Below are 23,695 nucleotides of genomic sequence, written 5' to 3'. Positions count from 1 at the left end.
GCCTCCCTGCACTTCTCTAGATGGCCTGGTTGGTGATTGGAACAACAGAATGCTGGTTGCCATCAATGAGAGTTCCCAGATGTCCTCTCCGTCCCCATCTCAAACAGGCCCCTTGGTACACTGAGGAGCTCCATGAAAAGAAACAAGAACTGAGACAACTAGAGCAAGTCTGGAGGAAGACCCGTGATTAAATGGTGAGAACATCTTATAGAATGTAGTTAAAATCTATGAGATAGCGGTGAAGTCAATAAAATGCAAATTCTACTTGACTGAAATCACATCTACTAACTCACATCCAGCACAATTATTTAGGGTAGTGCGATCCCTTACCACCCTGAAGGAAGGGCGCCAAAATAATAACCAATTGGATATCAGCTGTGAGGCCTTTGCAGATAAAATCTCATCACTACACCACGACCTCCCACGACAGAATGTGAACTACAGGCCCCTTGGCCTGTAGTTTAGAGAGTAATGTACTTTAGAGAGTACATTAACTTCATACAACTCACACTAACCGAAGTGTACAAGTTGTTAAAGATAGTGAAACCAACCACTTGCCCTCTAGACCCATGTCCATCATGACTATTAAAAACATCTGATATAAGAGCAGTGCCCGCCCTCCAGGAAATAATCAACCTCTCCCTTTCAACAGGAGAATTCCCTAAGGGACTAAAAGAGGCAGTGGTTCACCCGCTACTTAAAAAACCAACTCTGGACCCACAATAGCCGTCCAACTTCCGCCATGTCTTGCACTTAACATTTCTGGGGAAGATGCTTGAAAAGGCTGTTGTGGACCAACTAGCAGCATACTTGGAAGAAGCTTCTGTCCTAGACCCATCTCAGGCAGGTTTCTGGCCTGGCGATGGGGTAGAGAAAGTGCTAGTCACCCTGACAGATGACTTCTGTTGCCAGTTGGACAACGGCAAGTCAGTGCTGCTTATATTACTAGATCTTCAAGCAGCATTCAACACAGTTGACTATGAACTTCTAACTCATCTCCTTGCCGATGCCAGGATCAGAGGGGACTGCCCTTCAGTGACTGATCTCCTTTCTCTGGGATCACGGAAAGAGGATAGCATTAGGAGAGAACTCATCAGTCCGCCACCAACTGTCCCCCAGGGGACAGTTATCTCTCCAATCTTATTCAATATTTTTATGTGCCCTCTTGGTCAACTGGTATGGAGGTTTGGGCTGGGTTGCTCATTGAGCTCTTGCTCATGATGAATGGTTGCCCTGACTCTCCCCCAGAAACATTAGCCAGCTGCCTGGAAGCCGTGATAAGGTGGCTCAAGTAGAGTCGTCTGAAGCTCAACCCTTCAAAGATGGAGGTCCTGTGGCTAGGCAGGAAAGATCCAAGCAAGGAAGTGCGCATACCTAACCTGGACTGAGTACAGCTATCAGTGGCCTACTCCGCTAGGAACCTGGGGGAGATTCTTGATGCCTTCCTCTCTATGGAGGCTCAAATCATGGCATAGCATAGCTGGCATTTTACCACCTTCGCCAAGCCAAACTACTAGCATCCTACTTGGCCCCAGAACACCTAGCTGCAGGGATCCACGTGACAGTCACTTCTAGACTGTACTTCTGCAACAAGCTCTACGCTGCCCTGCCCTTATCTTTGATCTGGAAACTGCAACTGGTCCAGAACCAGGGTACTCACAGAAACCTAGGAGTTCCAACATTCAGCCCACCGTCCTGCAGCTGCGGTGGCTTCCAGTTGAATTCCAGATCAGTCTTGAGGTTTTGAATATCACCTTTAAGGCCATATGCAGTCTGGGCCCAGTGTACCTGAGGGATTGCCTCTCTGCTTATACCTCTCAAAGAGCCTTATGCTCCACCAGTTCCTGGTTATCTCTGGCCCCAAGGAAGCCTACTTGACCTCAACCAGGGCCAGAGTTTTCTCCATCTTGGCCCCCACCTGGTGGAACGAGCTCCAAGAGGAGATCAGGGCCCTGACGGAACTTGAACAGTTCTGCAGGGCCTGCAAAACGGAGCTCCTCAGTCAGGCATTTGGTTGAGGTCAGCCAATATTTCTCATGTACATGATTGGGTGCTCAAAGTTGATTCACTGATTGATCACTTTTCAATTATGCTATCACAGTCAGCCCCATGGTATAAAACAATTTTAAAAGAGCACTCTAGAGCATCATATTTAGTAACTATAAAAATACGTAATCTTAGAATGGCTCTAACATCTCTGTGGTTTGAAATGATGCCGTCAGCCATGCTTTTTGGGTGATATTTCCAAATACCCACAGTCCAATGCCTATGTATATGTGGAAATTTATCCATGACCTGCCCCACTATGTTTTGGCTTGTCCCCTGTATTCTGAACCTAGGAGCAAATCCTTGCCAAGTTATTACCCAACTCGTACCCTATTTCTGATTTTGACAAACTCATCTACCTGTTATCAGATGTCGACCCCTATTTTCATATTGGGTGGCACTTTTTGCTTTGGCCACCAGGAAGATTTGAGCCAAAGCATTTGTACAGGAGTCTCCACCTTGATACACCATTTTTTAAAATCCTATTGTGACTCAGTAGTCCATGTTTACAGTCTTATGTATGTAATTTGGAGAAATATTGTTTTATCTGCATTTGTAATCTACTGTTTTAATTGTGCTTTGTAATAGCCTTTGGCTATATACAATTAATGTTATCGTATTGTTACTGTATTATTAGAAACTGAGTTATTTGTATTGTTCCTGTTTGATGTAAACTGCCCTGAGCCTTCAGGGAAGGTGGTATATAAATATAATAAATAAATATAAATAAACATATAATAGTAAAATGTACAAAGTGAAGCCTTAGTGGCAGGACAAAAATTCTCTTAGATAAGAATAGTGAAGAAAATGATACATTTTATCATGTTTCAATATCCTCTGAAATTTGTCTTTATACTTTGAGTTATAACTAAAAATCAGCAGGGGTATATATGTGATTTGGATCAGGGCTAAGGGTGGTGGTGGAGGGGAGCACAAGAGTTTCCATTATCTCACTTTGAATAAGTGGCATAGGGCTAAACTAAATTGGATTATGTGGTGATAGAATAATGACTGGATTTCCCATTTTTCCCTAATGTTAAAAGCAACTGTAGGGGATGGAGTGGATGGGGTTAAACCTTTCTCCCCAGGCTTTTTTTTTTCCACAATTTTCAATCACACACATACAAGACTGCTATTTGAGCCAAGGGAGAAAATACACAGGTGTGTTATTTTCCTCTACAGGGCAGCTAGTTTAAGGGAGAGTATATTAATCTGGGAAATGTGTGGAGTGTGATTAAGATTTCCCTTCTTCATGAAGATATTATAAAGACTACAGTGTGCACAGTAACTACAGATCCTACCAAATATTTGGGAATATGTGTAACTGGACAAAATTGTAATCTTTTCAAAAATAATTATCAGAAACTGGAAACTGATTCAAGCAGACGTATCCAGATGGCAAAAGTAAAATTCTCATGGCTAGGTAGAACTACAGCAATCAAAATGAATGTGCTACCAAAAATAAACTTCTTATTTCAGATGTTACAAGAAAAGAGAGAGAGATAAAAGAAAAATGACAGAACAGCAAAGAAAAATAAACCAATTTATTTTGGAATGGCAAGAAACCAAGAGTAAGTTTTAAAATACTTCAAGATAAAAAAGATAGGGGGATTAGCAGTTCCAAGAATAAAATTATATTACCAAGCAGCAGGCTTTGTCTGGATTACAGACTAGATCAAAATTCCAAGAAAAACGTTACACTTTTTTTTCTTAGTGCACAGTAAAACTTGAAACAGCAGGCCTAGAAGAAGGTCTGCACAACTGTTTATGGTTAAAGAAATCAACTATAATGGTTGTAAAAAAATATGAGTAATATAATAGGAGAGAAAACATCAGGCCGCCGGCAACTTACTTGTGGAGTCCCACAAGGAGCGGTCCTCTCTCCTATCCTATTCAACATCTTCATGCGCCCTCTCGCACAGCTGGTACGGAGGTTTGGGCTGGGTTGCCATCAATATGCAGATGACACCCAGCTCTTCCTCCTGATGGATGGCCGCCCTGACTCTCCCCCAGAAGCATTAGCCAGCTGCCTGGAAGCGGTGACGAGATGGCTGAAGCAGAGTCGTTTGAAGCTCAATCCTTCAAAGACGAAGGTCCTGTGGCGAGGTAGGAAGGGCCCATGCGAGGAAGCGTGCCTGGCTACCCTGGATGGCGTGCAGCTCTCTACAGCTCACTCCGCCAGGAACCTAGGCGTGATTCTGGACACCTCCCTCACAATGGAGGCCCAGATCACAAAGGTAGCACGGCTGGCATTCTACCATCTCCGCCAAGCCAAACTACTAGCGCCCTACCTGGCCCCGGAACACCTAGCCACAGTGATCCATGCGACGGTCACCTCTAGACTGGACTTTTGTAACTTGCTTTACGCAGGCCTGCCCTTAGCCCTGACCCGGAAACTACAACTAGTTCAAAATGCAGCAGCCAGGATCCTCACGGCAATGCCATGGAGGTCCCATATCCGGCCTATTCTCCATCAGCTGCAATGGTTACCAGTTGAATTCCGGATCAGACTAAAGGTTCTGGTAATTACCTTCAAGGCCATACGCGGTCAGGGCCCAGTGTACCTGAGGGACCGCCTCCCCGCCTATGTCCCAAAAAGAGCTCTACGCTCTACTGCCTCCAATCAGCTAAGGATCCCTGGCCCTAAAGAAGTCCGTCTGGTCTTGACCAGGGCCAGAGCATTCTCTGTTCTGGCCCCTACCTGGTGGAACGAGCTCTCAGAGGAGATCAGGGCCCTGACGGAGCTTAAACAGTTCCACAGGGCCTGCAAAAAGGAGCTCCTCCACCAGGCATTTGGCCAAGACCAGACATAATCTACAGCGACCAAGGGCCCCTGCTCCCCCCCCTCAGAATTCAATCAATAAGCCACCCCCCTCAGAATCCCATCAACAAGCCCTGGACCTGTTTGTATTACGATTGTTTACTGTTATACTGTGTTGTGTTTGGTTGCAATTGTTGGTTATCGATGTACATGTTCTACAGACTGTTTTATGTATGGTTCTCTGTTATAATGTAAACCGCCCTGAGCCTCCTGGGAGGGCGGTATAGAAGTATGATAATAAATAAATAAATAAATAAATAAATAAATAAATAAATAAATAAATAAATAAATAAATAAAATTACTCAGAATATATTGAGTCCTTCAAATTGCTCATGTTCCCACTAGAAGCTTATCATGATAAGAATATACTAGAATTAAAAATGACTTTTTAGCATATGGCTATATGGTAAATATATTGTAAATATGCCAACAAAAGTGTGTCTAGTCAAGGCTATGGTCTTCCCAGTTGCAATGTATGGCTGTGAAAGTTGGACCATAAGGAAGGTCGAGCGTCAAAGAATTGAGGCTTTTGAACTCTGGTGCTGGAGAAGACTCTTGCGAGTCTTGGACTGCAAGGCGAACAAACCGGTCAGTCCTACAGGTGATCCAGCCCTGCCTGCTCCTTAGAAAGCCAGATCCTGAAGATGAAGCTCAAATACTTTGGCCACCTCATGAGAAGGAAGGACTCCTTGGAGAAAAGCCTAATGATGGGAGCAATTGAGGGCAAAAGAAGAAGGGGACGACAGAGAATGAGGTGGCTTGATGGAGTCACTGAAGCAGTCGGTGTAAACTTAAATAGACTCCGGGGAATGGTAGAGGACAGGAAGGCCTGGAGGATCATTGTCCATGGGGTTGCGATGGGTTGGAAACGACTTCGCACCTAACAATAACAACAATATTGTAAATGTCCAGCAGAAACTCAAGCCCTAGCAAGACATATGCAGGAATTAATATTGAATAGCTACTATATTACCAATCAGTTTCAAGATTAAAGAAGATGATCAGCATGTAAAGGGGAGTTTTTAGAGAGATGACTGAGTTTGGACATCTGATTACAAACAAGGAGATCATTTATTATGATGGATATATAGGTTATTACTCCAGCTAGAAACTGAAAAACAAGTGAAAAATGTATGATTAAATGGATGTAGAATTTTAGAGAGCAAGGACCTAAGCATCAATGGGAATAACTATGGGGGGGGGGGGAATAATAAAATAAAATAAATTTGCTATGCATTATTGGAAAAACTGAAAACTTAGTTGTGAAACAGATTAATTTCAAAATTTGAGTAAAGTGTGTTTATTATGCAAGCAGGGTTCTAAAACCCAGAATGAGAAACAGTTTAAAAATTATATTATAATGTATTGTAATGCAGTGGTCCCCAACCCCCGATCCGGACACCAGGACCGGTCTGTGGATCAGTCGGTACCGGGCCGCAGCTTCTCCTTGTCCTCCTCCCCAGCTGCTGCCTCAGGGGCTGCCCTGCCACTCTGCCACTGGCTCACCTTTGGTGCTCTCCAGTAGCTGCCATGGCTGGGGCTCCCCCTCAGCGTGGCACTCTGCAGCTGCTGCTGGCAGCGCCCCCCAGCAGGTGGCAGATAGTCAGGGGCACCGGCGGGAAAGCAAGTGGAGCAGGGGCTCAGGTGGTGGTGGCAGCAGCATCTCTCACCAAAAGAGTACCCCCACCCAGGCCTCAGTCAAATTGTCAAGCGTTGACCGGTCCCCGGTGATAAAAAGGTTGGGGACCACTGTTGTAATGCATATTATGCTGACAAATGTGTTTTGAATATAAAGTATAAGACAAATAAATGTAAAGTATAATATGTACTGATGAAATCGATGGTGTGGTTTTAAGATACATTAGTTTTAAAATTTGAAATTTAAAATGTTTGAAGTATTAAATATTGTCTTTTGTGAAATATTGTGAAACACTGTGTTTTGTAGATAATATTTTGAGGATTACAATGAAAAGGATGTTCCTCTTGTTCCATATTTGGTGGTATATAATGGTTTTTGATACATATGTTTTTACTTTGTAGCCTCTTCTACTTTCTTTGTGTCTCCTTCAATATGCTACCTTGTATTTTAAAACAAAAAATATTTAATCAAATAAGATTTCCCTCCTCTATATTCCACATACTTAATTTGATTCTTTCTCTTCCTCCTCCCCCCCCCCAAGAAAACATTTTAAATATTTTAAAGAAGCCTGAGAGTCAGGTATGCTGTCTCCTCTAGTTTGGTTCTCAGTGATTTTGCCTTCTTGATTGATGTCAGTGTATGACATAAATAGCATTTAGCTAAACATATGATTGCCAAATATTTTGCCTTGTCCTCAGTCCAGCAGGCTTTGTGAGGTTATATTATATTAACATCTGAACAGAAAATGTATGATAGGCCTATGAAATGCAGGGTTTTTTTTAAATCTCTCAATCTCAGAGGGCATCCTGCCTCATTCTTCCCATGTACTTCTGGAGGTATGGCCTGCCTTATTTCTAGCATCTCCAGGATGAATATTTGCTGAAGTCTCTGCCCTCCAGGTCTTTCTATGCAGCCAACTAAGAAGAATCTATGCAAGGAGCACTTCTCCTTTTATGAGTGTGTTGAGATCAGGATTCATGCTGTGAACTCAGCAGAGGAAGATTTTTTTGTTTCATTTGGTCTACTCTAAATAACAATTATTGTCCTTTGTCTCTGGTTCAGGTGTTTGTTTATGTGTTTGTATTGAATTATTTTGCAATTTTAGATGTTTTGTTTTAATGTTTATTACACATGCTGTCTTGGGTACCCTGCAACATAAAATGTTTTAAATAAAATTGTTCACACACAAGGAGAAGCCAAGATTTACACAATCTTCAATGGCTTCAGGGGGGAGTTCGCCAAAAAATGCTTCAACAGAATATGGTAGAGGTGCCAGGCAGAAGAGGCTCTATTCCAAGTGTGGTTCCTCCCCTTTGAGTAGCTCAAAGTCCATCCACTTATGCTGAAGGTGGACAGACTACAATCATCACCACTTTAGTTGGCATTTCCTTGCTGTTGGGCTAGCTGTACATCTTGTAGGCTTGAACGCCTCAAGGGACAATCCTAAGTTGTTGTTGTTGTTTTTTTGTGGGGGGTATTTGGCTACCTTCAGGGCAACTGTTCTCTCAGGACACAGAAGTTCATATGATCTTTCCCAACCTCACAGGTTCTATTGCTTGGGGGGGGCAGTCTCAGAGGTCTCCGTAGTACTTCATGACAATAAGGAGAAATAGAGTGGCAACCCTGATTCTTCATGAGGGAGACACTTCCACACAGGATACTTCCCAGCTCTACTTATTAAGGCCACTGAATCAGTCCATCACCTAGAGATGTCCAGAAAATTTGAAATTTCCCAACCTCATTTTCCTAACATATTTCTCTGAGGTGTTTCATGATGGATATCCTATATGCTGTCAGGGAAACTTACCCAAAATGACAACTTCCTTTCATCCATTCATCTCCAAGAGACCTACATAAACATTCCCATAGGCCCGGATTATCACAGGTTCCTAAAGTTACACAGAAGTGACAGTACTATAAGTTCAGAGCCCAGCTTTTCAGTCCTTCCCTAGCCAAGTGTTTTTACCAAAGTTCTTGGATCACTGGTTGTACATTTCACTCAACATATACGTATATATTTATCCATGCCAGACATATAATCCAATTCATTGCCTGAGATCCAAGTAGACATCCATTGCCTACCTGAAATCCCATGAATTTCTCATAAACTTTGAAAAGAATTACCTCACAATTTCCTTTCAACTAACACACCAGACATGATAAACAGGCCAATCCTACTTATTAACCTTTTACGAATTCTCATTTTGACATGAATTGGGTTCATCAGAAATGATTTACAGAAGCTTGGAGCCAGAACAAAATTGTAACAGTCTGCCACAGTATCATCAGCTGTGCAGACACAACAGAAGTTGTTTTATAGTTATCCTTATAACTATTCGTCAGTTACTTGCATACTCATGTGTTTTTCAAGCTTTTTTTTTTTAACTCGGTGTACCATTTCCAAATGCATGCTATGTTACAGAGTCCCCAAACTACCAGCAGGCATTTGTTACAGCAGTGGATGTGCAGAACTTCCATATTCATTTTGTGAAAGGATTTGTTGATTGGATCTGTAATCCCACATAGGTGTTAAAAGAAGAACAGAGTAGAGTATCTTAAATTTCCTCCTGAAGATACCTCAGGGAAAATAAGAAAAGTTCATTCTGAACTCCCTTCTTTCCAAGTTCTGTTGTGATGGGGCATTGAGCATGCAGTCATACCCATCAATCCAGTGTGGGCTATTAACATTCTTTTGCCAAGAGACATTCAATTTACCAAAGTGCTGGCTAATAGGAATGGAAGGACTTTCTTTCCTCAGGATCCTAGTCATTCCCTAGAATTTCTCCTTCCCTTCAGGAGTCATAGCACTCCAACTTGAGCCCTTCCAACAGTTTAGGAATTTGTGTCATATGCTGTAACTGACTCCTTTCCACTCCTTTGTGATTTTCTTGCAATCTAAAACTCTTTCAATGTGTTTATCTTTTTTCTCCTCTCTAATAAAGGCTGCAGAGACAAATATTAGTCATCCTATATAATTTTCTGTATAATCAAAATCTATTTTTATCAGTGGAGAAAATGTTTATTTTTACCAGTTGTGTTTTGGAAAGAAGAGTGTTGCTTGTCATGTTCATTTCTGAATCCTCTCCCCACACCCCATTGCATTAAAGTGATATTGCAAGACATAGATAAGTTGGCTTGAAATTATTTTTATTAGATGAATATGGAAAGGGGTTTTTTTTGTTTATGTATGTCAGTATTACAGTATGCTCCCACCCAGTTTCCTATTTTTATGTGGAATTGCAAGCAATGATTTAAGGATTTAAATGCAAAATAAGACAAATTTATTTTGCATATAGATTGCTCTTATTCAAATAATTCAAAATATTGCTGTATTCCATTAAAAGTTATTAGAGCTACTGTATAATTTTATTAACTGTAATGCACATTATCTGGACTTTCAGTATGTTTTCAAAGCTATGTTGCATAGGGTGGGGGTCGTCAACCCCCGGTCCCCAGCCCGGTACCGTGCCGCGAAGGCCTCAGTAGCGGGCCAACGGCCATGCCAGCCTCTCCCCCCGCCCCACAGCGAGAAGCTCACCAGGCCGCGAAAGAAGCGGCCGCTTCGCTCGCGGCTCGGCTAGCTTCTTGCTGCTATAGGGGGGGAAGAGTTAGGCGCGGCCGCCGGCATGCTGGCGGACACAAACATGCATATGCATTAGCGCCCCCTGGTGGTGAAAACGTGCGCCGCAGCAGCTCTCGCGAATGCACATTTTCACCACCAGGGGGCGTTAACGTGCATGCGCAGCGCCCAGGCCACTGGCTCTTCACCCCCGGAGGCGGTCCTCAACCTTCAAAAGGTTGGGGACCGCTAGCATAGGGGACAGTTTAAATGAGTTGTAGATAGTGTGATAATTGAGTTCACTGGGCAAATGCTTTGTTTCTACAATAAATACAGTAAAGGTAGATCTTACTAGATTCATAGGAACATTTTGGAAATAGTCTGATCAGTTTCCATCCATTAAAAAAGAACAGTCCTGAAGCTGCATATACTATTATTGTGGTGGACACAGTAAACCATTTTATGTTTAGACAGCCATAAAAGTAATTTTACAAAGCGGATATATGCGGGCTGGACAAATAATTGGCCTGTCTATCATCAGTGCTTTTATTCCTGAATTGAAAAACCCTTATCCTTATCACTCATTTATAATTCTTTCCAGTTTTCCTTTGGTTCTCAATATTTTTCTAGTTCTATATCTCAGTTAACTGTAGAAAGAGCAAGAGAAATCAAACTTGAAAGGTAATTTTAAATATACATGATACTATTAAAGCTTGTGAGGCAAAACCAAAAATGACTTGTTAACTAAGTACATGATGTAAAGCCTTTGTCTAAAAAATAGAATGTAATTTAACCATGTCTCATTTTCTCTTAGGTTTCCTATGCCCGTCCAAGTTCCGCATCAATCAGAGATGCTAATCTTTATGTCAGCGGCCTTCCAAAAACGATGACCCAGAAAGAGCTAGAGCAGCTTTTCTCACAATATGGGCGCATCATCACCTCACGAATTCTGGTTGATCAAGTCACAGGTTAACAAAAGATTTTCTTAGTTTGCATGTTTTCTAAACTGTATGAAATTTAAATATATTCCTTGCATTCTTTTATTTCACTGATGTCCTAATATTTTCTGAAATGTAAAACTAAAGACAACTAAATGTTCCTTACTGATAGAAGGAAATAATCCATTAACAACAGTGATTTCCAAATAGCATGTTGGGGACTGACCAGTGGAACTGTGGAAGACTTATGAAATGTGTTATGGAGCTGTTACAAGTTAAGGGTTTATTTTTCAGGGCAGGTTGAGATCAATATGTGACTTTGCTTATGACAGTATTTTATATTGTGAATGTATGTGAATAAAAGCCTTGACTTGGGTAGTCCAGGCTAGTTTGATCTCATCATATATCCAAAGCTATGTAGGATCGGCCCTGGTTAATGTTTAGATAGGACCACCAAGGAAAACGAGGGTTGCAATGCAGAGGCAGGCAATGACAAACCATGACTGAACATCTCCTGCCTTGAAAAACCCTGCAGTATTAATGTAAGTCAGCGGTGACTTGACAGCAAAAAAAAAAAAAAAAAGGAAAAAAGCATTTACTTTTTACTTCTTTGTAACATAAAATTATGACTGTTCGTTCATAGAAAGAGTTATTAGGATTGTAATAGATTTAATTCAGGATCACTGTATTGAGCTAAGCATGATTGTTGTTGTTGTTAGGCACGAAGTCGTGTCCGACCCTTCGCGACCCCATGGACAATGATCCTCCAGGCCTTCCTGTCCTCTACCATTCCCCGGAGTCCATTTAAGTTTGCACCTACTGCTTCAGTTACTCCATCCAGCCACCTCATTCTCTGTCGTCCCCTTCTTCTTTTGCCCTCAATCGCTCCCAGCATTAGGCTCTTCTCCAGGGAGTCCTTCCTTCTCATGAGGTGGCCAAAGTATTTGAGTTTCATCTTCAGGATCTGGCCTTCTAAGGAGCAGTCAGGGCTGATCTCCTCTAGGACTGACCGGTTTGTTCGCCTTGCAGTCCAAGGGACTCGCAAGAGTCTTCTCCAGCACCAGAGTTCAAAAGCCTCAATTCTTTGACGCTCAGCCTTCCTTATGGTCCAACTTTCACAGCCATACATTGCAACTGGGAATACCATAGCTTTGACTAAACGCACTTTTGTTGGCAGGGTGATGTCTCTGCTTTTTAGGATGCTGTCTAAATTTGCCATAGCTTTCCTCCCCAGGAGCAAGCGTCTTTTAATTTCTTTGCTGCAGTCCCCATCTGCAGTGATCTTGGAGCCCAGGAAAATAGGCATGATACATACATCCTAAGAAGTTTTTTTCTTTCTTCCTTTGCTTACTTATTGCAAAATGCTTTCCCTAGGTGTTTCTCGAGGTGTGGGATTTATCCGTTTTGACAAGAGAATAGAAGCAGAAGAAGCCATAAAGGGACTTAACGGCCAGAAGCCTAGTGGTGCTACAGAACCGATTACTGTGAAGTTTGCTAACAACCCCAGTCAGAAAACAAGCCAAGCCCTCCTTTCCCAATTGTACCAGTCTCCCAACAGACGCTACCCTGGACCTCTCCACCACCAAGCTCAGAGATTCAGGTAACTGTCCCCAAAAGAATATATAGTCTGATTATCATCATTCATCTCAAAGGTTTTGCTGAAAAATGAAAGCCTGGGTATTCTTTCACTGTGTCTGGGATGGTCTGCTTCTCAACTGTAGCAAATTAATTTAATGACATCAACAGTTCAACTCCATGTGGCTTGACAAAAGAATAATAGGATAATTAGTTTCATGTCAAAAATATTAAATTGATTTCATGCCATGTGATTCCCCATAAAAGTTAAAAACAATTGTTGCATTGTTATTTTTTAATGGAAAGCTGGGTGCAGGTCCCTGTCCAGAAGTACAGCAGAAAGCTGTGAGCTTGTAGAGCCATTCACTTGGGGATGTTGCCACCTATTAGACCTGGAAACAGATGCTTGTTACACAAATGCAAGATGGAAGAACGCATGGGACTCAGTCCTTTCACTGTCCTGCTATTTAACTGGCATCATCAGCGCAGATAGTAATGACCACTTTTCCCCCCAAGATTGGTTCGCACATGGAGGTGCATTGAGTTATAATGAGGTAGCAAAGCCCTAAGTTGATATAACTGACAGCACCATGAAACTTCAGGTGGTAGTCCAACTTTAAAAGTTGAATAAAATAAACATTAAACAACTATTAAACAAAATAAAACCATACAAATTAATTTAAAAAATCATAGCACAGCAGGGAGCAATGTTCTGCCTACTCATATGCTTGCTATGTTGGTTCTCTTTTTTGCATGGTATTTTATCACAGGGGAACAGTGCACAATATAATCTTCAGTGTTTCTTCACTTGCTGTCCATTTTACTGCCTCCAGTCTTTGCCACCTTATTCTGTTGCACATGTGGACCAGACCTTGGGTAATGGAAAGATAGTACTCTAGTTGCAGAGATATTTCACATCGACTGCAGCCTTTTTTGTATTTCCTTATGGATATTTGTTTCCACACTTTATTAGGGTGATAGGGAACATGGGAACATTGCTTATGTATATTTGCATCAAACTCTTGGTTTAATTATTTTTAATTAGCTTCTAGGATAAATATTCATATATGGATATATGATACATTTTATGTATGTCAGTACAACTCACTTTCTAGTAATACTTGGATCTTCTGTATTTTGAATGCTGTAATATATTATATTATATATTATATATTATACATTATATAATATATAATGGACTTTCAAAAATCTCTGAAAAAAAGGATTCTGTATAATTTATTAATACAAAATAGGTGTATGTTGAAAATTTGGGGAGACTTTTAATTGTTAATGTTTTGTGACATCGTATCAAGTTAAATTTTTAACTTTAAACCTGATAAATTTTTTCTCAGGTTTTTGTTTGTTTTAACAATTTCATTTTCAAAAACATTGCATAGTATTCGGGCTTTCAGAAATAAAAAGTAATTTCTTACCGACAAAGGGAAAATGCTAATCTTTATGTGAAGAAGCCAAGAATTCTTAAGTGGTAGCATACAGAATATTTTAAAGTGCATCTTTAACTGTGTAATTTTGTTTATAGGTTTAATAGCAATGAAAAGGTAAATGACTAAAATTATGACAATTTCCCTGGAATACAATGCAAAATAAAATCAAAAAGAAAAATCTTCTGTGCTGAATCAGATTTTGCTGGTGGAGTTGTTACCTTTATTTACAGCACCCTAGGCCCAATTAAAACCCCATTAAAACAATTCCAGACATCCATCCATGTACAACCTGGTTTAATTTTCAGATACTTGATCAACAAGCTCAATTTTATAATATTAAATTGCCACACAGAAGGATAGAAATTTAGAGAATTCACTTATTAGATTAGAAGGGTGACGTATGATTGACTAAATATTAACTTCGCAATCTCTGTGGTGATATACTGCATTTTGAATTAGGGTCATTTCCAGAGTTGGCTGGACCACCCACATATTCAGTATTTGCACTTTTAAAGCCTTGTGGGACTATAGGGTGTCAGTATCACATGCTAAAGAGAGCCAGCTTGGTGTAGTGGTTAGGAGTGTGGACTTCTAATCTGGCAAGCTGGGTTTGATTCCACGTCCCCCACATGCAGCCAGCTGGGTGACCTTGGACTTGCCACTGATAAGGCTGTTCTGACCAAGCAGTAATATCGGGGCTCTCTCAGCTTCACCTACCTCACAGGGTGTCTGTTGTGAGGAGAGCAAAGGGAAGGCGACTGTAAGTCGCTTTGAGACTCCTTCTGGTAGAGAAAAGCGGCATATAAGAGCCAACTCTTCTCCTTCTCCTCCTCTTCCTCCTCCTCCTCCTCAATTCTTCTTCTCCAAAAGTTGCTTAAAATATACTTACCTGCCTTTTGTTAGATGTTCATTCCTCTACATCTTCAGCTATGGCCAGAGCAGAATTATATCTACATTCAATAATATCATTGGTTTATAAAGCATTATTGGCTGAAAATCACCTTTTTATATACTTCCAGACCTTCTAATTTTGAAATATTTATTATTATTATTGTTGTGGTGGTTGTTGTTTAGGCTTATTACCCTCCACTCCCAAACTGGCTTGTAGTGGGTTACAAACTGTCCATATTAAAAGCCCCATTAAAACAATTCCAGACATCCATCCATGTACAATAAACAGACTGAAAACTTTAAAAAAAAAACATGGTGGTCTGCAGTATGTGGATAAGAAGGCTAAGTCATGGAATGGTTTTGTATTGAGGTTAGTGTCTAATACCAGATTCTTAGTAGAAGAGCCCTGTTGGATCAGATGTTCTTTCGGATGGCCAGTAACAGGGCATAGAGGCTAAAGCCCTTCCGTGTTGTTGCCTCTTGGCTCTGGGATTCAGAGGCTTAGTACCTCTGAACATAGAGGTTCCCTGCAGTCACCATGGCTAGTATTGATAGATTTCTCCTCCGTAAACTGTTTGCCTCAGAGGTTTCATAACTGAGGAGTATTGACTTTCATGTAGCCAAACTTTTAGTAAAACAAAGAATGCTAGATCAGAGTACCAAAAGTGATGTTGAATTAGTTGGAATTTTGAGAACAACCCTCCTTTACAGGCAGTTAATTTTTCCTTTTCCATCACTTCCATAGTACTATACTATACTGATATATTATAACTATATAGAAAGGCTCTCACTAATGTACACTTAGATATTCTATCACTTGTGGTTTTAAAAGGTCCCTTCATTGGGGTTCTCTACAGCAGTGGTCCCCAACCCCTGGTTCGAGGACTGGTACTGGTCTGTAGATCAGTCGGTACCGGGCCGCAGCTCCTCCTCGTCCTCCACCCCAGCTGCTGCCTTGGGGGCTGCCCTGCCACTGGCTCACCTTTGGTGCTCTCCAGTGGCCGCCATGGCTGGGGCTCTCCCTCAATGTTGCACTGCGCAGCTGCTGCTGGAAGTGCCCCCCAGCGGGTGGTGGGAAGTCAGGGATGCCAGCAGGAAAGCAAGTGGAGCAGGGGCTCAGGCAGCAGCAGCGACGTCCCTCGACGTCTCCCCGGGCCTCAGTAAAATTGTCAAGCATTGACCGGTCCCCGGTGATAAAAAGGTTGGGGACCACTGCTCTACAGTGATAGTTTACCCCTGTGACTCTAGGTCAATTGAGGACTTATCCCATGTCTCAATCCAGTGCCCAAGATTTGAGGCTGTATATAAAATATTTTTGAGCACCATTAAATTTTCCTTCCTGGGAAGGTCAGATCAGGCTAAAATAATATTGGTATTGGCATATAAGAATAAATGTATTATTTTCTGAATGGCAAGGCTTGGTGTTGCCATCAAAAAGATGATGATGATGATATAAGTATGGGTTGACCTTCACACCATTTACTCTGCTCTGGGTCATTAGCTATTTGGATTGTAAGGTAGTTTTACTTTGAGATATTTTAAATGATGTATTTTAATCCTTCCTGTGAAAATATTTGGATTTTTTCCTCTTTTGTTTTATTTGATTGAGTCGTTGCTATGGCTTATTCGCTGATGCCATAAAGACAGAGTTCACTTGAATATTAACAGCACATGTTTAAAAAGGCATTCATTTATTATGGAAGTATAACAAAAGCTTTATAGAACTGATTGATTAGACCTGCTACATGTATGGGAGATGATACTGAGAATTTCTTTTTTGAAAATGGAGCATTATTAATATAGGTTCCATTGAGCAATCTTGCCATCTGTAAGACATTAACCCAGAGACCCTCCTTCTCTTTTCAGGCTGGACAATTTGCTTAATATGGCCTATGGCGTAAAGAGGTAATTAGAATTCCACAGATTGCCAGATGTCCATGTTGGCACAGATTGGTGCTATATATATATATATATATATATATAATGTTTTAATTCACTAACTTTATTTTATTTTTAATTCCTTCTTTTTCCACCAGCATGTCAAATGTTTTTCTGTCTTTTAGTTCATACTTTTGTTGGTTTTTTTTTTAAATACCATGCACAAGCATACATACATACAAAAATGATGTGTGGAATTTTTTTTCACCTTTTCTTTTGTTACAGGTGGTTTAGGTGCAACAGCTACAGACATTCTAATTTACAAAGTTTCCTGCTAAGAGGTTTTAAGTTTCACTAAATCAGAGTTTATTGTTCCAGGGCTCATGATATTAAAATTACCTCCAAAATGTGACTAAACATTTTTGTTGGCTAAAAATTTTAGGGAGATGTATAGCCTCTCCTTCACTTAACTTTTTAAAGTCTCTGTAACTGTGTGCACCTTAATCAGGCCTAAGTTTCCTTTTGTTACAGGTTTAACAAGCACTTCTAGTAATTTGCAGTGTATGGTTTGTCTGATGATTTTAATCTTATGAAAGTTGCTTGCTATGATTTTGGTTTAACTTTTTGAATTAGTGGAAAATTGAAACTACTGTCTAATGCCATAAGAACATTACAATAGTATGTCTTCTTGATTAATAATTCAACTATATCAGTACAGGAGTTCATTAACGTGTAGCCACTAAGGACCATTTCATATATTTACAGTATAGAAATATTATATGTATTATATCAGTCAACCTGCACAAGCCTCTTACAAGTGTGACAAGGATGTCCATTGCTACATGAACACGTTTTGAATCCCATGATCCTCCCACTTCAGAAGGGTGAAAATATCTCAGAAATGTGCAATGTCACAAACTGTGCACATTTCCCATATTACATGTTATGTTATGAGTATGGTGCGAATTCATAGATTCATTACTCCGCAACCTATATAGTATTTCTGGATTGTAATATTATAGATTAGTCTTTTTGCAATGATACAGATTTTAGCACTATTTTAGATTATTTTGTTAACTTTTCCTAAAACATGTCCCAGATTAAGAAGGGATAATTTAAACCTGTTTATACACAGTCCCCATGAGACAAAATAAATCTCCCAGGACTGGAGGACTTGGAAGGGAAGGCAGGTGCTTAACCAGAAAGTAATTTTGTTATCTTAATCAGGATACAGACTACAAAATGAGGAATCAGTGTGGAAATGTAAAAGGACAAGCAATTATATCACAACAATCCTAGTGTTCAGTTTTGTTATTTGATGCTGAATTCCCTATTATGGTTACTTTCACTCAAATTATGCTACTCCTGCATGTGTAGTCAAGAGCAAACCAGCTGCCAGAGGAAAAGGAGAAGGCAGGAAAAGATTAATCTAGAAAGGAAAAAAGTGAATCAGACTTCACCTATCTTGACAAGAACAGTCCGGTGATATCAAGCTTGTGGTGCTTGAAGAAGGTTCTGAAGTGGAACCTACAAATGTGGAACACTTGTGACGCCTTTCTTATATAACCCACATTGGGTGGTTTAACCCAAAGTAACCTGCATCTTTAAGAAATGAATGTTCTCTTCGATGGCCATTGTGGGAATCTCTTAGCAATCACAAAATATTGCAAGCCTCCAGGTCTTGGTTTCTGTCAGTAGAAGGCAGAGGCAGGGAAAGGGTCCTTTCCCAAGCTGTTTCGGCCTTTGAGGAAAGGCTTACTGGTGTCAGGTCTGGCAGCGACCACTAAGCAAATTGATACCATGCAATCTGCATGACTCACCCAGGAGTGTTTGTGTACTACTGTTCACAAAAGCCATTGCGGTGTAGTAGTTAGACTTTCAGACTACAATCTGGGAACCCAGGTTCAGATTAAATGGAGGAGACTGCTGATTTGACTCCCTATTTTGGGGAAGGATTTGGTATGATAAAAGGTGGGTGGGTGGTAAGAAGAAAAATAAGCAGGGCAAGATTTTGAGGAGGAGGGAAAGAGGAAATAGTGTAGGGAGGGGCATATGGGGAGAAATGAAATGTCCTGTAAAAGTCTTTGTAGGTCCCCAACCTTGAATCTGGGCCTGTCCTCACAGTCAGCACTGCTCAACTAGACCCAGCCCAGTGGCTGGCACTGTACAACTGAGCCTTAGTTTTCCCAAATAAAGAATGATTGGGGGGGGGAAGGAGGGATAGTGGAAGAAAGAGGTATACAAGGTAAGATGGCTGGTGGGTGGTAAAGAGAAACAAAAGCAAGAAAATATGAGAGGATATGAGGTTTTCAGGGAAGGGAAAGAAAAATAGTGGGGGAGGCAGAAATGAGATTCCCCCTGCAAATACTTTTGAGTCCCTCTGATTGCCATATATCTAACTCTGACGTTTGTCATAGAGAATAGAGCCACAAAATGAAGCTAGGGAAAGACTTTTTACAAACATGAAAAAACTTACCCCTCCCCCCCAAAAAATCTGAAGATCAAAAGTCATCCAAACTCCCCAAAACTCTGGTTTTGATCTTTAACGTCCTTCGCAGTCTGGGCCTCACATACCTGAGGGACCACCTTTCACCCAGCTTGGTATAGTGGTTAGGAAGATGGCGAGCCAGGTTTGTTTCCGCACTCCCCCATATGCAGCCAGCTGGGTGACCTTGGGCTTTCCACAGCACTGATAAAGCTGTTCTGACTGAGCCGTGATATCAAGGCTCTCTCATCCTCACCTACCTCACAGGGTGTCTGTTGTGGGGAGAGGAAAGGGAAGGCAATTGTAAGCCACTTTGAGACTCCTGGTAGAGAACAGCGGCATATAAGAACCAACTCTCCTCTTTCTTCTTTTTTTTTTTTTTTTTTTTTTTTTTTTTTTTTAATCTGCATGACACTTGTTTAATTTCTGATTTTTCCTTCATATTAGCCTGACCTTTTCTTTTTTTTTTTTTTTTATAATGATTTTTTTTATTTTCATAAAGATAGAAATATAGTCATCATTTGAGAATATACGACCCCACATTGACTCCACAGTGATATAAACTTTTGCCCAAAACTCTAAGAGCCATGAGTCTAAGAGCCATCCACATTTCCACTACATTAAAAAAAAAAAAAAAAAAAGCCTGTTTAGATATACAAAAGAAAAGTTATAATTAATCAACTTACTTGAGAGATCGTAGACCTCACATTAACTGCTTGATACAATCTGAGAGCTATCCTAGCAGATATTTCTAGGTTTGAGTTAGATGCTTAACATTAAACATTTCTTATAGCACAGTATTAGTTTTGGCCCTGTATCAATACCCTGATAAAGGGAGAGGAAAGTAGGGCTTTGCCTTAAAGATGTACAAAGAAAAAAAATTACAAAAGGATTTCATAATTTCTCCTTATCCTTAATACAGATACATCTACAAACCATTTATACTTGGCCCATTCTAAGAGCCATCCTGACAGGTATAAGTTGAGAGCTTTGCATTTTCTACAGATCAATATGAGCTTTGGCCCTATAACAATACACCAATAAAAAAAATAATAAGAGGGGAAAGCCCCATTTTATATTTCCAACGCTAACGATTATATTACCTATATGCCTACTAAGAAAAAGAAACAAGAGAGAAAAAAGGCACTGCTTCCCCTTTTTCATAAAAATAGCAATATAGGATACAGTATATGTTGTTAATACAGAGAATAATAAGATTTCCAGGTTTAGATTAAATGCTTAACATTAAACATAGAACAATATAAGCTTTCAGTCTTCTATAGCTTCTCCTTATCCTTGGTTCTAATACATCTACAAAACAATTTTTGCTTGACCCATTCTAAGAACCATCCTCAGAGTAGGCTTTAGTCCTAGGACAATTCACTAATAGAAGAAAGAAAAAATAAGGGGGGAGAACCCCATTTTACATTTTCAGCACTAATGATTATATTACCTATATGCCTATAAAAGAAAAGAGACAAAAAAAAAAAAAAACAAGAGCGAAAGAGACACTGCTTCCCCTTTTTCATAAAAATGGAAATATAGAATACGGTATAACATTAAACATAAAACAATATGAGCTTTCGGTCTTCTTAAGGGGGTCTCATCTCGAGGCTTGCTACATCTTGTCGTTCCCGTAAAATTATATTCTGTCCCATTGGCCTTTGGCGTAGAAAGTGCAGTTGTACTCTTTCCCGCAAAATATGCATCGATAAATCTTGAGGCCGTTGCACCTCCTGGACTCCAGTATCAATACAATTTTTTCCCCAGAGAGATCCTTTAAATCGGTTACTTTCACTGCAGATCCATATTTCTTTTGATTGATTTTTGTACACTCTTGCTTTGAGATGGCTGTATGTCTTTTTAAAAAGGGTGTCCTTATCTGGGCTGCAGAACTCCGGCATCCCATTTTCCGTCTCCAGAATTTCAGATTTCTCTTCTACTGTTGGTTTTCCACCTTGTTTAGAGCTGTCATCAGCCACTGTTATTGATCCATTATTCCTGTTAAAGACGTCTTCCTTGGCATCTTGGATCTCCTTGAAGATATGAATTTCAGATTTCTCTTCTGCTGTTGGTTTTCCACCTTGTTTAAAGCTGTCATCAGTCACTGTTATTGATCCATCATTCCTATTGAAGACTTCTTCCTTGCCATCTTGGATCTCCTTGGAGATATTTTTGATCAATCCATCTAAGAATACTTTGTAATCTTGGGTTTGTATCTCTATTAGATGAGCCAATCTTTTTAACATAGACATGATTTTGACTTTAAAAAAAACCGGCCCCAAACAATTTTACAAGTGGCCAGTAGAGGTCCTCTGTTTTATCCTCTAATGTTCCGGCACAGGCATGTGACGTATTGAAGCCGGTTAAGGCAGGGATTCTCGTACTGGCACAAAGTTCTCGTGAGATTTTCACATTCACTGCTCTTATCTCTATCTCCGAAAACCAAAACAATTACAATAAGAGCTTTTGCCAATTAATTCGAGTTGATTTGAATCCTTCTTCTGCTTAGTTAGGAGAATTAGCCTGCCTCTTAACGAGGTGGCTTCAGGCAGAGCAGAGTAAGAGGAGGGGGGAAACAAAGGGCTTTGATGCAGGAAGAGAGACGGAGAAAAAAAAAGCGAGAGATACTTGCAGTAAATGATGTTTTGGAACTCAGCCGAAGTCCTCCCCTCAGTTCAAAGCGTTCATTTGTGGTAAATCATCATGTAGGGTTGAAGCAGATACTTTAAGATTAAAGAAAGAAAAGAAAGTCCGAGGTAGAAAATGGCAGTCGTCCTCTGGACCTGGAACGCTGACAGCCTATAATCCAGGGAGATATACTCCCTAAAGGATTGGAGACGGCCCCAAGAACTTCCTGGGTAGAAAGGTGAGGTGAGGTTTGCGTACCCCTCCTCTTTTCTGCCAATTGCTTGCACAATTGACCCCTGTCAGGCTTCAGAGATAGCAGAGCAGATGCCCTGCCACCCTCTCAGGACGACATCTTTAGCCACACCCCTCTCCTCTTTCTTCTTCATCTTTGTCTTTGTCTTTGCCTTCGATAGCCAGTTTGGTGTAGTGGTTAGGAGTGCGGACTTCTAATCTGGCATGCCAGGTTCGATTCTGCGCTCCCCCACATGCAACCAGCTGGGTGACCTTGGGCTCGCCACGGCACTGATAAAACTGTTTTGACCGAGCAGTGATATCAGGGCTCTCTCAGCCTCACCCACCCCACAGGGTGTCTGTTGTGGGGAGAGGAATGGGAAGGCGACTGTAAGCCGCATTGAGCCTCCTTCGGGTAGGGAAAAGCGGCATATAAGAACCAACTCTTCTTCTTCGTCTTCGTCTTCATCTTCTTTTATGCCCCCCGCAGGGCTTTGCGCTCTGTGGGTACCAACTTGTTGGTGGTCCCTGGTCCTTCGGAATTTTGTCTGGTCTTGACCAGGGCCAGGGCCTTTTCTGTCCTGGCCCCAACCTGACCGAATGAGCTCCCAGAAGAGCAGAGGGCCCTGTGGGAACTCTGCATCCTGCAGGGCTTGTAAAATGGAGATCTTTCACCAGGTCTATAGTTGAAGCCAGGGCATGGAAGATCAGATGGGCCCCTCCAGAAGGCCAGTCCATCGCTTTGTAGTGGACCACCAGCATCCGTAGAAACCCTCCATGGTGCACCAAGAGGGGGTTAGTTATTGTGGGGGTGAGAGGATAGGCTTTTCGCCATCAGAGTTTATATTTTAAAGGAGGTTATTAACTGTATTTATGTTGGGTTTTATTGTGTAACCCGCCGCAATATGGCTTGCTGATAGCTGTGGGCAACAAATCCAATAATAATAATAGCAACAACAGCTGTAAAAAAAAAAGAATACCCACTTACCATTTTGCAGTTTATTAGGCAATCACAACTATATTGCTGAACCTTCCAGCTATTGGTTTTTATAAAGCAGAGCCATTGGAGGCGGGGGGGGGGGTACTTGAAGGACAAAACAGCCCTGAAAAGGATACGGTCCTGTGTCCTTCTGCCAGATGGACAAGATCTCATCAGTGACAGGATCGGTAAAGATCACTGGATAAAAATTGGTAACACCACTTAGGCCAAAAACTATCACGAAACTGGGCCCGGCTCATCAGCCACTGCACAGATGGAACTAGCCAGTGCAGAGGCCACTGTAAAACGCAGTGAGATTTCTCCCAGGGAGAATCTGCCAGGGGGAGGGAATGAGGTAAAACTGAAGATGGAAGCAGATAATGATAGACTGACGGGTGAGTCAGAACAAAAGAAGGAAGCAGGAAATGGGAAAAGATTATGGTGAGTGCCAGGGAAGGAAAAGAGGAAATAGTGGGTGAAGGAGAACTAGAGGAAGTCAAAATGCCCCTGCAAGTCTTCATATGTCCCGTGCTTGTACATGAATATTTGACATCACACATTTGGCTGGATAGGTGT

The 23,695-nt window shown here is 41.0% G+C and overlaps 1 protein-coding gene across 7 annotated transcripts in view; it reads left to right on the top strand.

The window, feature by feature from the left end:
• Positions 1 to 23,695, top strand: part of ELAVL4 (ELAV like RNA binding protein 4) — a 144,190-nt gene that overhangs the window by 110,210 nt on the left and 10,285 nt on the right. For 6 of the 7 annotated variants that reach the window (XM_077333804.1, XM_077333803.1, XM_077333800.1 and 3 more), the window contains exons 4-6: positions 10,881 to 11,034; positions 12,379 to 12,604; positions 16,782 to 16,820. In XM_077333804.1, the coding sequence (XP_077189919.1) occupies positions 10,881 to 11,034; positions 12,379 to 12,604; positions 16,782 to 16,820 (419 nt within the window). The remainder of the gene's footprint in view (positions 1 to 10,880; positions 11,035 to 12,378; positions 12,605 to 16,781; positions 16,821 to 23,695) is intronic. The other variant, XM_077333799.1, reaches the window with a different exon arrangement.

Source organism: Paroedura picta, chromosome 4 (genome assembly GCF_049243985.1).
Source record: "Paroedura picta isolate Pp20150507F chromosome 4, Ppicta_v3.0, whole genome shotgun sequence".
In the NCBI taxonomy this organism is placed as follows: Eukaryota; Metazoa; Chordata; class Lepidosauria; order Squamata; family Gekkonidae; genus Paroedura; species Paroedura picta.
Note: the sequence above shows the minus strand (reverse complement) of the source record. Positions and strands in the feature narration are given on the sequence as shown.